Source organism: Anomaloglossus baeobatrachus, chromosome 7 (genome assembly GCF_048569485.1).
Source record: "Anomaloglossus baeobatrachus isolate aAnoBae1 chromosome 7, aAnoBae1.hap1, whole genome shotgun sequence".
Taxonomy (NCBI): domain Eukaryota; kingdom Metazoa; phylum Chordata; class Amphibia; order Anura; family Aromobatidae; genus Anomaloglossus; species Anomaloglossus baeobatrachus.
The window spans coordinates 26,172,190-26,187,189 of record NC_134359.1 but is presented as its reverse complement, the minus strand read 5'-3'; the positions used below and the strand labels follow the sequence as shown (position 1 = coordinate 26,187,189).

Sequence of the window (15,000 nt, the reverse complement as noted above, 5' to 3'; positions counted from 1 at the left end):
GAGGGATAGAGGGATGGAGAGATAGAGGGATGGAGGGGTGGATGGATAGAGGGAGGGTGGATAGAAGCATGGATGGATAGAGGGATGGATGGATAGAGGGATAGATAGAGGGATAGAGAGATAGATAAATAGATGGATAGAGGAATAGATGGATAGAGGAATAGATGGATGGATGGATGGATGAATGGATGGATGGATGGATAGAGGGATGGATGGATAGAGGGATTCATGGATAGAGGGATGGATGGATAGAGGGATAGAGGAATGGATGGATAGAGGGATGGATGGATAGAGGGATGGATGGATAGAGAGATAGAGGGATAGATGGATAGAGGGATAGATGGATAGAGGGATAGAGGGATAGAGGGATACATGGATAGATGGATAGAGGGATGGATGGATAGAGGGATGGATGGATGGATGGATAGATAGAGGGATGGATAGAGGGCTAGAGAGATAGATGGATAGAGGGATAGATGGATAGAGTGATAGAGGGATATATGGATAGAGGGATAGATGAATAGATGGATAGAGAGATAGAGGGATGGATGAATAGAGGGATGGATGGATAGAGGGATGGATGAATAGAGGGATGGATGGATAGAGGGATAGAGGGATGGATGGATAGAGGGATAGAGGGATAGATGAATAGATGGATAGAGGGATGGATGGATAGAGGGATGGATAGAGGGATAGATGGATAGAGAGATAGAGGGAAGGATAGAGGGCTAGAGAGATAGAGGGATAGAGGGATAGATGGATAGAGTGATAGAGGGATATATGGATAGAGGGATAGAGGGATAGATGGATAGATGAATAGATGGATAGATGGCTAGATGGATAGAGGGATAGATGGATAGATGGATAGAGGGATGGATGGATAGAGGGATTGATGGATAGAGGGATGGATGGATAGAGGGATGGATGGATAGAGGGATGGATGGATGGATAGAGGGATAGATGGATAGAGAGATAGAGGGAAGGATAGAGGGCTAGAGAGATAGAGGGATAGAGGGATAGATGGATAGAGTGATAGAGGGATAGAGGGATACAGTGATAGAGGGATGGATGGATAGATGGATAGAGGGATGGATAGAGGGATGGATGGATAGAGGGATGGATGGATAGATGGATAGAGGGATGGATGGATAGAGAGATGGATGGATAGAGGGATGGATGGATAGATGGATAGAGGGATGGATGGATAGAGGGATGGATGGATAGATGGATAGAGGGATATATAGATAGATAGATAGATAGATAGATAGAGGGATAGATAGATACATAGATAGATAGAGGGATAGATAGATAGATAGATAGATAGAGGGATAGATAGATAGATAGATAGATAGATAGATGGATAGATAGAGGGATAGATAGATAGATAGAGGGATAGATAGATAGATAGATAGAGGGATAGATAGATAGATAGAGGGATAGATAGATAGATAGAGGGATAGGTAGATAGATAGATAGATAGATAATAGATAGATAGATAGATAGATAATAGATAGATAGATTGTATCCATGTTGTGCATAACTCTCATATATTACATTCTGTGATTCAATAATTAAGCGATCTGTTTTGAGAAGTGTAATCATTAGGTAGAAGCTTCTCGGGACGCTGGTTCTCGTTGTTTCCTTCACGTTAGACTTCCTCTGTAGAACAACAATTACCCTACAGTAAATTTTGCTCCGCGCGTCTTCGGTGATCTCTGGTTCCTGCCTTTACGGAGTCTCGTGGAACGGAAAGAAAGAAGCATTTTTTAATAAGTTAATAATCAGACTCCATAATTGCGTTCCTGCCGCGTTCCGAATGCTAATGTTGCTATTTTCTTTAGACTTTTTACTCTTTCTTTCCAGAACAGTCGTGCAACAGCTCATCTTTTATATGTAAAAATGGAAAGTGTGTACCGGAGGGAGTTCTCTGTGACACCGCGGATGACTGTGGAGATGGATCTGATGAGAGAGGCTGCCATTTAAATGAATGTTTTAGTAAAAGAGTCAGTGGTTGTTCCCAAGACTGTCAAGATCTCCCGGTTGGATACAAGGTTAGTAGTCAATATTTATAAGATTATGTTTGAAGAACACGTAGGCATGAATTATTCATGGGATTAATATGCTTTTGGGGAAACTGTTGTCCTTCTTTTATCTTGTGGTCATGTGCGCCGCGGTGCACTTTGTATAAAATATTGGTTATCTTGCGTATGACAGCTGGAAGAACAAGTCACTACTTAGATATATTGACTGAATGGCCAGCGCCTGTCAATCTCAGAGTCGATGTTTGGTGAATATACTGACTGTGCTGGTCTAGACATACAGAAATACATCTCTAGTATTCATATGTATTATTTATATTGTTGTTTGTATTATCCATTATTTATATTCTGCACTTCTGTATACAAAATGCATTCACTAAGATCATTTTTATGCCCAGTGGAGCTCATGTCGTAATGTATGTATCCCACACACTCAAGCAAATACTAAAGCCAAATACTCTATCTGAAAATATTTGCGTAGGTAGTTGTGTATCGAAAGGAATAATTTTTTCCAGAAATCCATATTAGAAATAATTCGGTGCAGGAGTTACTGTATGCCTTGTCTGGTTTGTGCATTGTCCCTTTAAATTGGCTCCCATAGTTGCGTAGATGTTCTTTAAAATAAAGACGTTATCCACTAATTTTGCATTGATGGCCTCTGCGACATCACTAATGATATATCGTCGGGGTCACGGTGTTTGTGACGCACATCCGGCGGCGTTAGCGACATCGCAGCGTGTGACACCAAGGAGCGGCGATCAACGATCGCAAAAACGTCAAAAATCGTTGATCGTTGACACGTCGCTCCTTTTCATAATATCGTTGGTGGTGCATGCCGCTGGTTGGTCGTCGTTCCTGCGGCAGCACACATCGTTATGTGTGACACCGCAGGAACGACGAACATCTCCTTACCTGCATCCACCGGCAATGAGGAAGGAAGGAGGTGGGCGGGATATTCCGCCCGCTCAGCTCCGCCCCTCCGCTTCTATTAGACGGCTGCTGTGTGACGTCGCTTTGACGCCGCACGAACCGCCCCCTTAGAAAGGAGGTGGTTCGCCGGCCACAGTGACGTTGCAGGGAAGGTAAGTCCGTATGACGGGTGTAAGCGATGTTGTGCGCCACAGGCAGCGATTTGCCCATGACGCACAACCGATGGGGGCGGGTATGCTCACTAGCAATATCGATAGCGATATCGCAGCATGTAAAGCACCCTTATGTCTGATCGGCTGGGGTCTGACACCCAGCACCCGCAATGATCAGCTGTTTCCGGTACCAGCAGTGAAAGCAGGTGACCGAAAATCTCAGTTTCGCAGTTGCCCCCTCAAGTGATAGCGGTCACGGCTTTATACTGAACATCCGCCTCCTATTGATTTGAATGGAAGACAGATGTGCAGTACCCAACCGCATCCACTATCAGTGGATGGGGAAGCTCCAGAACTGAGCTGTCGTTGCCGGCACTAAGAACAGTTGAATGGTGGGGGTGCTGGGTGCCGGACCAAACATTGGTGCCCTAACCTAAGGATAGGCCATCAATGTAAAGGTAGTGGACAACCTCCTCCTATTGATTTTAATGGGGGGCACTACCCAGCCGCATCCACTATCAGTGGACAGGGCAGCTCTGGAACTGTGTATTTCCGTCTGCTTGATGCCACCGTCGGAACTGAAAACAGCTGATTAGCGGGCAGCCCGGGTATCGATCCCTGGCCGTTCAGACATTGATGACCTATCTTAGGGATAGTCCATCAAATATAAAAGTAGTGGACAACCCCTTTAAACATTGGTGTTTTCTCAAGTCATTGCTTAAACTTTGGATCTGAGTCATGGCAATGAGAAAAGTTCTGACCACTGCCACTATGTAGCCCGTAGAATGATGTATGATTGGACGTAGGGTGATGCAGAGGCACCACGTCACTGTTGACGGTCTACACCAACCTTGACATCCAAGGTGTCTGAATGACAATCATAAGGATTCGAAGCTTTGCTTTTAATGATGGTACAAATCGTTTTGAAGACCTGGTCAAGTGGCCATGTCTGTAATCTGTAGCCTATATAAGGATAAGGCTGCACATCAAACTTAGATAATAGTATAATGCCTCAAGCATATGGAAAAATATTGGAAAATACAATGAAAAATGCTACTTGCTAACTTGAACATGTGAATAATGAATTGCATACCTGCCATGAATATTAGGAAAAAGGAGATATTTAGCAATCGCATTGATCAATGTAACTGAGCCCCAAAACCTCGTCAAGGTATATCTCTATATTGGGGTCCCTAGCTCTGTGACCCTAACTGTGTGTCATCTCATTGCAATTAAAAACTGCTGTGGGTGGAGAGGGGTAACCAAGGACTTTCTTATATAGGCGATGGAAAAAACATGGCCGAAAGGGGCGAAGCTGTGTTCACATTCAGAAAAAAAAAAACAACTACATATAACTGAATAGGATAACTGAAGTGAGCACTAATATATATATTATGAGTGCAAGCCAAAAAATACATACTATATAAGGATAAGGCTGCACATTAAACTAAGATAATAGTATTGAAAACTGCTGTGTGTGTTTTCTGTATGTGAACACAGCTCCGCCCCTTTCGGCCATGTTTTTTCCATCTCCTATATAAGACAGTCCTTGGTTACCCCTCTCCACCCACAGCAGTTTTTAATTGCAATGAGATGACACACAGTTAGGGTCACAGAGCTAGGGACCCCAATATAGAGATATACCTTGACGAGGTTTTGGGGCTCAGTTACATTGATCAATGCGATTGCTAAATATCTCCTTTTTCCTAATATTCATGGCAGGTATGCAATTCATTATTCACATGTTCAAGTTAGCAAGTAGCATTTTTCATTGTATTTTCCAATATTTTTCCATATGCTTGAGGCATTATACTATTATCTAAGTTTGATGTGCAGCCTTATCCTTATATAGTATGTATTTTTTGGCTTGCACTCAGAATATATATATTAGTGCTAGTGCTCACTTCAGTTATCCTATTCAGTTATATGTAATCTGTAGCCGTGACGTTGGGAGCCCTGCAAACTGCCTCTTACATGATGGCATACCGACCCCTCTTTTAATTAGCCAGCTTGGTGTGATGTCATTGTGCCAGGTCGGGTAATCAAAAGAAAAGTTATGGATTCCGGGAAGTAGGAGATGGTTTTCAAGGTTCTTGTCCAATGACCACAAACTACCGGTGTGTTCAATGGATCAGAACTTCCATATCAATTCTCACCATCTTAATTTACTTGGTAACAAAGATCTCACTCATTCGCCTTTATCATGTGGTTGGTAGAGATCCCGCAAAAGTTATCTCAATTCAAATAACATAGCATTGGTATATCACAGAATGAAAAACATACTTAACAATGGTCAATGGTCTGTGCAATGTTAAAATATTTTAATCCTCTTAAAGAACTGAATTAAATTTCTTTTAAAAATCCCTGAATGCCCCTAATTCTGATAGTGTTTTCAGGTTTGTGCTACGTTGTTTTATTGCAAAGATATTCACATTTATTGCTTGTGGAGCACAATATGTGAATTTTCTGCTGGCAGTACAACTGGGTGTTATTTAAGCGTTTTCCCTGGGGGCGTGTAATTTCACTTCTTCCTCCCAGATGTTGATACCTGATGTTGAGGGTGTGGAGGTTTTTAGGGAAAGGATAGTTAAAAAAAATAAATATATACAGTACAGACCAAAAGTTTAGATACACTTTGTCATTCAAAGAGTTTTCTTTATTTTCATGACTCTGAAAATTGTAGATTCACATTGAAGGCATCAAAACTATGAATAAACACGTGGAATGAAATACTTAAAAAAGTGTGAAACAACTGAAAATATGTCTTATATTCTAGGTTCTTCAAAGTAGCCACCTTTTGCTTTGATTACTGCTTTACACACTCTTGGTATTCTCTTGATGAGCTTCAAGAGGTAGTCACCGGAAATGGTTTTCCAACAGTCTTGAAAGAGTTCCCAGAGATTCTTAGCACTTGTTGGCCCTTTTGCCTTCACTCTGCTGTCCAGCTCACCCCCAAACCATCTCGATTGGGTTCAGGTCTGGTGACTGTGGAGGCCAGGTCATCTGGCGTAGCACCCCATCACTCTCCTTCTTAATCAAATAGCCCTTACACAGCCTGGAGGTGTGTTTGGGGTCATTGTCCTGTTGAAAAATAAATGATGGTCCAACTAAACGCAAACCGGATGGAATAGCATGCCGCTGCAAGATGCTGTGGTTGCCATGCTGGTTCTGTATGCCTTCAATTTTGAATAAATCCCCAACAGTGTCACCAGCAAAGCACCCCCACACCATCACACCTCCTCCTCCATGCTTCACGGTGGGGACCAGCCATGTAGAGTCCATCTGTTCACCTTTTCTACAAAGACACAGTGGTTGAATCCAAAGATCTCAAATTTGGACTCATCAGACCAAAGCACAGATTTCCACTGGTCTAATGTCCATTCCTTGTGTTCTTTAGCCCAAACAAGTCTCTTTTGCTTGTTGCCTATCCTTAACAGTGGTTTCCTAGCAGCTATTTTACCATGAAGGCCTGCTGCACAAAGTCTCCTCTTAACAGTTGTTCTAGAGATGTGTCTGCTGCTAGAACTCTGTGTGGCATTGACCTGGTCTCTAATCTGAGGTGCTGTTAACCTGCGATTTCTGAGGCTGGTGACTCGGATAAACTTATCCTCCGCAGCAGAGGTGACTCTTGGTCTTCCTTTCCTGGGGCGATCCTCATGTGAGCCAGTTTCTTTGTAGCGTTTGATGATTTTTACCACTGCACATGGGTACACTTTCAAAGTTTTCCCAATTTTTCGGACTAACTGACTTTCATTTCTTAAGGTAATGATGGCCACTTGTTTTTCTTTACTTAGCTGCTTTTTTCTTTTGTCATGTGTACAAACGTTTGGTCATTACTGTATATTAAAATTTTTACTTATTTAGTTTTTACTTAATTTATATTTTTTTTCCTGTCTATATATTTTAAGAAATTAATCAGGATAGAGAGGGGAGGTTTTTTCTAAACAGTTCATTGGCTGTCTTAGTATAGTTTTTTAGGATATCTATACAAAATGTCACAATGCTAATAATTGTGTTTTCTGGCTTTGGGTTGAACCTTAGAATTACACGGTAGCACTTCGAGCTCTTCGGTCTGGCACAACAGCCATAATCCTCCTAATAGTCTATTCCAGTCATTCGTCATTAAAGTATTTACCCCCCCCCCCCATCTCTCAAGAGACTGAATAAATGCTTTTAAAGGTTGCTTCTCATTCTGAAGAGACCATTCACTGTGTAACCAATTGGGAAAAAAAAAATCTAAATGATGAAAACCTTTAAGGCTGTAACAAATCATTCCCAGTCGCTGTGGTTCTTGCGCTGGTTGTGGTTTTCCGCTTGCCGAAGGCTCCGTCTTATTTGTGCTCAAATGTCACATTGTGTAAGTTAGCAGATAAACCAATCCAGCAGAACAAGCTTTTTCCACTTTGTCAGATTTTTGTTTTTCTACTATTTATAAATGAAGTTTGAAAAGTGTCACTGGTGATAATAATATAAAACACACGGAACATCCATGAAAATTGCCTTGTAGATATTTCATGGTCTAATGAGATAGACTGACATTAAAGGACATGTGTGATGCTCAACACTGGTGTTAGTGTGATGCTAGTCACTAGGTGGCGCTAGATACTACTTGCGTGTAGTGTGAACGGAGAGGTAGTCAGACAAGACGGGATCAGGTACCAGGAGGACACGACAGGACACAGGGAGCAGCAAAGATTAGGTCAAGATACAGGCCAACAGTCAGGATTCCAGGAGAGGACATATAGGATACAGAGAGGTGGTCAGGAGAAGGTCGGAGGTCAGAAGCCAAGGGTTAACGACAAAGTCAGGGGGCAAGCAGAGAAGAGAAAACAACTTTGCAGGTTCGAGAAACCAAGATCAGATAACTGTACGCAAATGGGAATCAAGAGCACTTACTGCGGAACCAGGAAATACGACTGGCGACGTTCCCGGCGACCATAGTCCCTAATGAAGCAGAGCAATCACCCAGAACAAGGAGCATCTGGGAAGGCCCCTCCCAGCACCAGCCTAGGACCCAGTGCTGAGAAACAACCCATCCACAGGAGCTCAAGACAAACAGCAGAGCAACAAAACCTGCAAACCGCTCTGCTCGATGGAACAGTCAAGTACCAGCTCTGCAGGAGAGCATGGCGGAGCATAACAGAGCACAAGATGCTCTGCAAATCAAAACCATGGCAGCATGTACACTTTTGGAACGGGCTTTTATTGCTCCAGTTCAATGGTCTCCAATCAGTAGTTCTTCAGCTATTGGAAACAAACTACAACTCCCAGCAGAATGCTACCTAAAAGTGAACCTGTCAGCTCGGAAAAAGCTATTTACCTGAAGAAATAGGGTTAATCAGCAGGTAAATAACATTATACAGTAGTACCCAGCTGCTTTACTGAAAGTTCGATTCCTGAGAAAAAGCAAACTAATATCCTCTGGAGCTGCCAGCTTTCAGTCTTGGGAGTGTGCACAAAGTGACTACAGTGAGCGGTAACTGTAAGCACGCTCCGACACTTTGATTGACAGGTCTCTTTGCACAGATGTGTTTCAGAGCCGGCTGTCAATCAAAGTTACGGGCATGCTTAAAATACGTACTCTGAGCATGCCTCAATGACTGAAAGCCGATAATTCCTGGGAGAAAATAAGTTCATTTTCTCCCAGTAGCTGCTCTTTCAATAGACGGCCGGGCAGCATTCTCACACTATTTATTGCAGATTCACCGTATTTGTAGGTATATAGTATTTTCCGAGATGATAGGATGCCAATAATTCAACCTCAAAAATGGCAGCCATTTTTCAAATAGTTTTGTTAATAGAGATGAGCAAACCTATGGAAATTTGGTTTGGTGGGTACAGCCGGAATTTTGAAGAAGTTCGGTTTTGGTCCCGGACTTGACTTGAAGCACAATGGAAGTCACTGATTGGGCATTTGTCACTAGTTTTCCGCAAACCTCACAGATTGTCATGGCAGCATCAGACGCTGTTCACATTACAGATCCCGACACTTTACCCTATGGTTTATCTGGTGCGTCTGAGCTACACAGGAATGTTCGGGCATCGACCAGCTTTGGGCTCCTTCATGATCAGGCTAGCAAGAGTTAACCTCTGCTAGCCTGCTTGTTACTTCTGGGATCACATGTTGTTGGAAGCCTATCACATTGGCTCCCTTCCTATTTAAGATGGTGGAATCTGTTCTCTCATGCCAACTATAGTTTATCGCTCTCCACCGTTTTGTGCACACAGCTCTAATGCAGACCTGTGTGTGTCTATGGTTCCAGGATGAAAACAAACGCTCTAGAAATTAGTGAGTTAATTCCATGCAAATCAGACTCACCTTAAAATTCACCAAGCATTTGGATTTACAAGTATTTGATTTTTTGCATTGGGTGAAGCTGTACCTGTCCCACCGCCACTAGAGAGTATAATTTTTATATATTTTTTTTGCTTTTATCCCTTTTCCTTCACATTTAATTTTCATATAATATATTCAATACAATTCTAATTCCTTCTTCCCTAAATTAAGTGAAATTTGCCGAAATCGAATTTCGGTAGATTCTCTTAACCCCTTTTTTTTTGCCTCCTTTTCTAATTTCTATGGGTTAAAAAAAAAAAAAAAAGAAATGGTGATAAAAAAACAAAGTGGATTGATACATGACTGCAAAATCAGCATACGCATAACATTCATTTGTTTTTTTGTAACCATGGAGACACATCGGCACGCGCAGGAGCTGTGTACATGAAACGGTACAAGTTTTTTTATGGAGAATATTTACAGTATCGCTTCACTTTTTATTTTGGAGGCACAGAAGCAACAATAATAGGAACAAAAAATAGGAAATCTCAAAAAAAAACCCAAAACAAAAAACAAAAAAAAAAAATTAGGAAATCTCAAAAGTAATTAACCACTTATGAGCGTATAACAAAGCAATTATTAGTAAATTTTTGTGGTTTTGTGATAAGATTTGTGTCTCTTTAAGACCACGTAGGATAGCGGCACATTTTCCGTGACTGCATGTACGCATGCATGTACGTGTATGAACATCACCTGTGCTTGGCCATAAAGATTCAATAAGTACAAATAATTGGATAAAACCCTATTTACCAAAGCGCGGCGCAGCATCAGATCTCCGCCTACGACGTTACGTAGCGGAGGTTGTGGAGCGGACAGGATGATAGATGCAGAGCGCTAAAACAGGTTGAGCGCATTATTTAGTCTTATAAAATCCACTTATCGGAAAGTGTCTGGAGCTCGGCGCGGCTCCACCGCGGCTGCGGATGCAAAACAGACAGATGTTACATTACGGGGCAATCACTTCTCAATATTAGCAGTATATTCCTATAGGCAGTAATGTCGCTGAATGTTGGCTGCTGCATTCCTGGACCACCCAGACGTCATCACAGCAGGCTTCTTTTTTTAATGCACTGATAGCCGAGATGAGCGACTGCTTTGAAGGTTGTTTCAAAGAATTCTGCCGGGAAATTGAAATGCAAAACAAAAGTTCTACAAAGCCCTAATCGTCCTAAAAAGCCGAGTATGCGAGATCGAAACGTGGCAACACAGTGCCCTACAAGCACTGTATCATCCCCCCCCACAGTAAATTCCTCCACATACACAGTATGATGACCCTACTGTACCCCCTCAACTACGCCAGCAAAGTATGATCCCCAACTGTGACCCTCAAATATCCCTCCATACAGTATAATGGCCCCCAACACAGCCCTCAAATAGCCCTCTGTAAAGTAAAAAGGCTCTCTCATAGCCCTTCAAATATTATAATGGCCCCCACATAGCCTTCCATATATAATAATTGACCATAGTACTCCATAATGTATTATTCACACCCATTGTCCTTCATATAGTATATTTTACCCAACACTACCTTCCATATAGTATAATTCACCCCCATGGTCCTAAATATTGTATAATGGGCCACACATAGTCCTTCATATATTATAATACATCTCCATATTCCTCCATATATTATAATGTACCCTATAGTCCTCCATATATTATAATGCACCCCCATAGTCATCCATATAGTATGATGCACCCCCATAGTCTTCCATATAGTGTAATGTACCCCATAGTCCTCCATATATTATAATGCACCCCATAGTCCTCCATATATTATAATGTATGCCATAGTCCTCCATATATTATAATGTACTCCATAGTCCTCCGTATATTATAATGTACCCCATAGTCCTCTGTATATTATAATGCACCCCATAGTCCTCCGTATATTATACTGCACCCCATAGTCCTCCATATATTATAATGTACCCCATAGTCCTCCATATATTATAATGAACCCCATAGTCCTCCATATATTATAATGAACCCCATAGTCCTCTATATATTATACTGAACCCCATAGTCCTCCATATATTATAATGCACCCCATAGTCCTCTATATATTATACTGAACCCCATAGTCCTCCATATATTATAATGAACCCCATAGTCCTCCATAAATTACAAAGAACCTCATAGTCCTCCATATATTATAATGTACCCCATAGTCCTCCGTATATTATAATGCACTCCATAGTCCTCCATATATTATAATGCACCCCCATAGTCTTCCATATATTATAATGTACCCCATAGTCCTCCATATATTATACTGCACCCCATAGTCCCCCATATATTATAATGCACCCCATAGTCCTCCATATAATATGCTGCACCCCATAGTCCTCCATATATTATAATGTACCCCATAGTCCTCCGTATATTATAATGCACTCCATAGTCCTCCATATATTATAATGCACCCCCATAGTCTTCCATATATTATACTGCACCCCATAGTCCTCCATATATTATACTGCACCCCATAGTCCCCCATATATTATAATGCACCCCATAGTCCTCCATATAATATGCTGCACCCCATAGTCCTCCATAAACTATAATGCACCCCATAGTCCTCCATATATTATAATGCACCTCCATGATCCTCCAAATAGTATAATGCACATCTCGGCACAGTGGCACCCAGTAGTGACGACATCGCGCATCGCTTTGCTGAGATGTCAGAGTGCAGACACAGCAGAGGAATGATGGAGGAGGGAGTGTCAGCAGATCGCTCTTTCATCATTGCTTTCAACTGTATCAGTATCCATGATGCTACTACAGTTGCAAGTACAATGCCTGGTGGGAGACCTGGTGCTGGTTCTGGCACTGGGCCCCTCTGACTCACGAGCCCCGTAGCAGCCATGTGGTCTGCCACAATTGGAGAAACTCCACTGCCTCACAGGCCCGGCCTCACAGACTCTCTGCTATCTCTCACTCTCTATAAAGTTCCTCACACTTTAATCTTTATCCATACTGGGCTGTCTCACACGATCTCTATAGTTTATGCAGTGTTTTGTGACATTCTCTATCTGTATACCTAAGCTTGAGTTCTGGTGTCTTCTCATATAGATTCCCAGAAAATGGCAACTGCATTCCCTGCCTCAGCTTTTATACAGATTATTGTAATCCCTCCGGATTGACTTTTCTAAAAGATGTGATGTAATAGCTTAATACAATGTGAAGATAGATAGATAGATAGAGGGATAGATAGATAGAGGGATAGATAGATAGAGGGATAGAGGGATAGATAGATAGAGGGATAGATAGATAGAGGGATAGATAGATAGATAGATAGATAGAGGGATAGATAGAGGGATAGAGGGATAGATAGATAGATAGATAGATAGATAGATAGATAGATAGAGGGATAGATAGATAGATAGATAGATAGATGATAGATAAAGGGATAGTGGGATAGATAGATAGATAGATAGATAGATAGAGGGATAGATAGATAGAGGGATAGATAGATAGAGGGATAGATAGATAGAGGGATAGATAGATAGAGGGATAGATGGAGGGATAGATAGATAGTCATAGATAGATAGATAGATAGATAGATAGATAGAGGGATAGATAGATAGATAGATAGATAGATAGATAGATAGATAGAGGGATAGATAGATAGATAGAGGGATAGATAGATAAAGGGATAGATAGATAGATAGAGGGATAGATAGATAGATAGATAGATAGAGGGATAGATAGATAGATAGATAGAGTGATAGATAGATAGATAGATAGATAGATAGATAGAGGGATAGATAGATAGATAGATAGATAGAGGGATAGATAGATAGAGGGATAGATAGATAGAGGGATAGATAGAGGGATAGATAGATAAAGGGATAGATAGAGGGATAGATGGATAGAGGGATAGATAGATAGAGTCATAGATAGATAGATAGATAGATAGAGTGATAGATAGAGGGATAGATAGATAGATAGATAGATAGAGAGATAGAGGGATAGATAGATAGATAGATAGAGGGATAGATAGATAGATAGATAGATAGAGGGATAGAGGGATAGATAGATAGATAGATAGAGGGATAGATAGATAGATAGATAGAGGGATAGATAGATAAAGGGATAGATAGATAGATAGATAGATAGATAGATAGATAGATAGAGGGATAGATAGATAGATAGATAGATAGATAGATAGAGGGATAGATAGATAGATAGATAGATAGAGTGATAGATAGATAGAGGGATAGATAGATAGATAGATAGATAGATAGATAGAGGGATAGATGGATAGATAGATAGATAGATAGATAGAGGGATAGAGAGATAGATAGAGGGATAGATAGATAGATAGATAGATAGATAGATAGATAGAGGGATAGATAGATAGATAGATAGAGGGATAGATGGATAGATAGATAGATAGATAGATAGAGGGATAGATAGATAGATAGAGGGATAGATAGATAGATAGATAGATAGATAGATAGATAGATGTATAGATAGATAGATAGATAGATAGATAGAGGGATAGATAGATAGAGAGATAGATAGATAGATAGATAGATAGAGGGATAGATAGATAGATAGATAGATAGATAGAGGGATAGATAGATAGAGGGATAGATAGATAGATAGATAGATAGAGGGATAGATAGATAGATAGATAGATAGAGGGATAGATAGATAGATAGATAGATAGATAGAGGGATAGATAGATAGATGGATAGATAGAGGGATAGATAGATAGATAGATAGATAGATAGATAGATAGAGGGATAGACAGATAGATAGATAGATAGATAGATAGATAGAGGGATAGACAGATAGATAGATAGATAGATAGATAGATAGTTCTCAAAAACTAGCATCTATCTACCTCCTAAGAACCTGGTCAAAAACAGACAGACTCTTTATTGGCCCACAAAGTGTAGCACAGCATTTTGGCTTGGCCTTGCTCAAGCTCGTAAGAGCCAAAACTTTGTGTTGTACTTTATAAGCTACTGAAGAGTCTTTTTTCGCACATTAATATTGGAGTTTTGCTCTTTTTTTATTAATTATTTATGCGGTCTTTAGTAATCCTCTGAAGATGTGCACCAGGGAAAATACTAGCAGTGCGGCTCCATATTGCCTTTCTCTTTCCTTTTGTTTTTAAGAAAGATAGATGGAGAGATAGATATGGGACAAATACAGAAAGACACAGATATAGGGACTGTCTTCACTTTCCTTTTGGCTCAACAAATGCAAGATGTCCGTCTCTGGAAAAAACAAAACAAACCATGATTTCTCAATACACTGTTGGGAGTTTTTTATGTTATTTGTGTCTTTACGTGGCCATCCTGTGGCTATGATTTATACTGCAGCGTAGTGTGGGGTTTTTACAACATGTGATGATCATGTATTGAATTTACATTGGAGAATAATTGAAGTCTTTATTAAAATCAGAGTAAAATTAAGAGTGGACACATCTGATGATAGCTAAAAACCATAGGTAAAAAGGACACATCAGATAGACAAACAGATAGAAAAATGGATGGAGGGATGGATGGAGGGATGGAGGGAT

General features: G+C 40.7%; 1 protein-coding gene across 5 annotated transcripts in view; it reads left to right on the top strand.

Annotated features, from left to right (window-relative positions):
* The window catches only part of LRP1B (LDL receptor related protein 1B), a 2,012,817-nt gene that overhangs the window by 1,737,687 nt on the left and 260,130 nt on the right, over positions 1–15,000 (top strand). For all 5 annotated transcript variants that reach the window (XM_075317168.1, XM_075317164.1, XM_075317167.1 and 2 more), the window contains exon 55: positions 1,864–2,051. In XM_075317168.1, the coding sequence (XP_075173283.1) occupies positions 1,864–2,051 (188 nt within the window). The remainder of the gene's footprint in view (positions 1–1,863; positions 2,052–15,000) is intronic.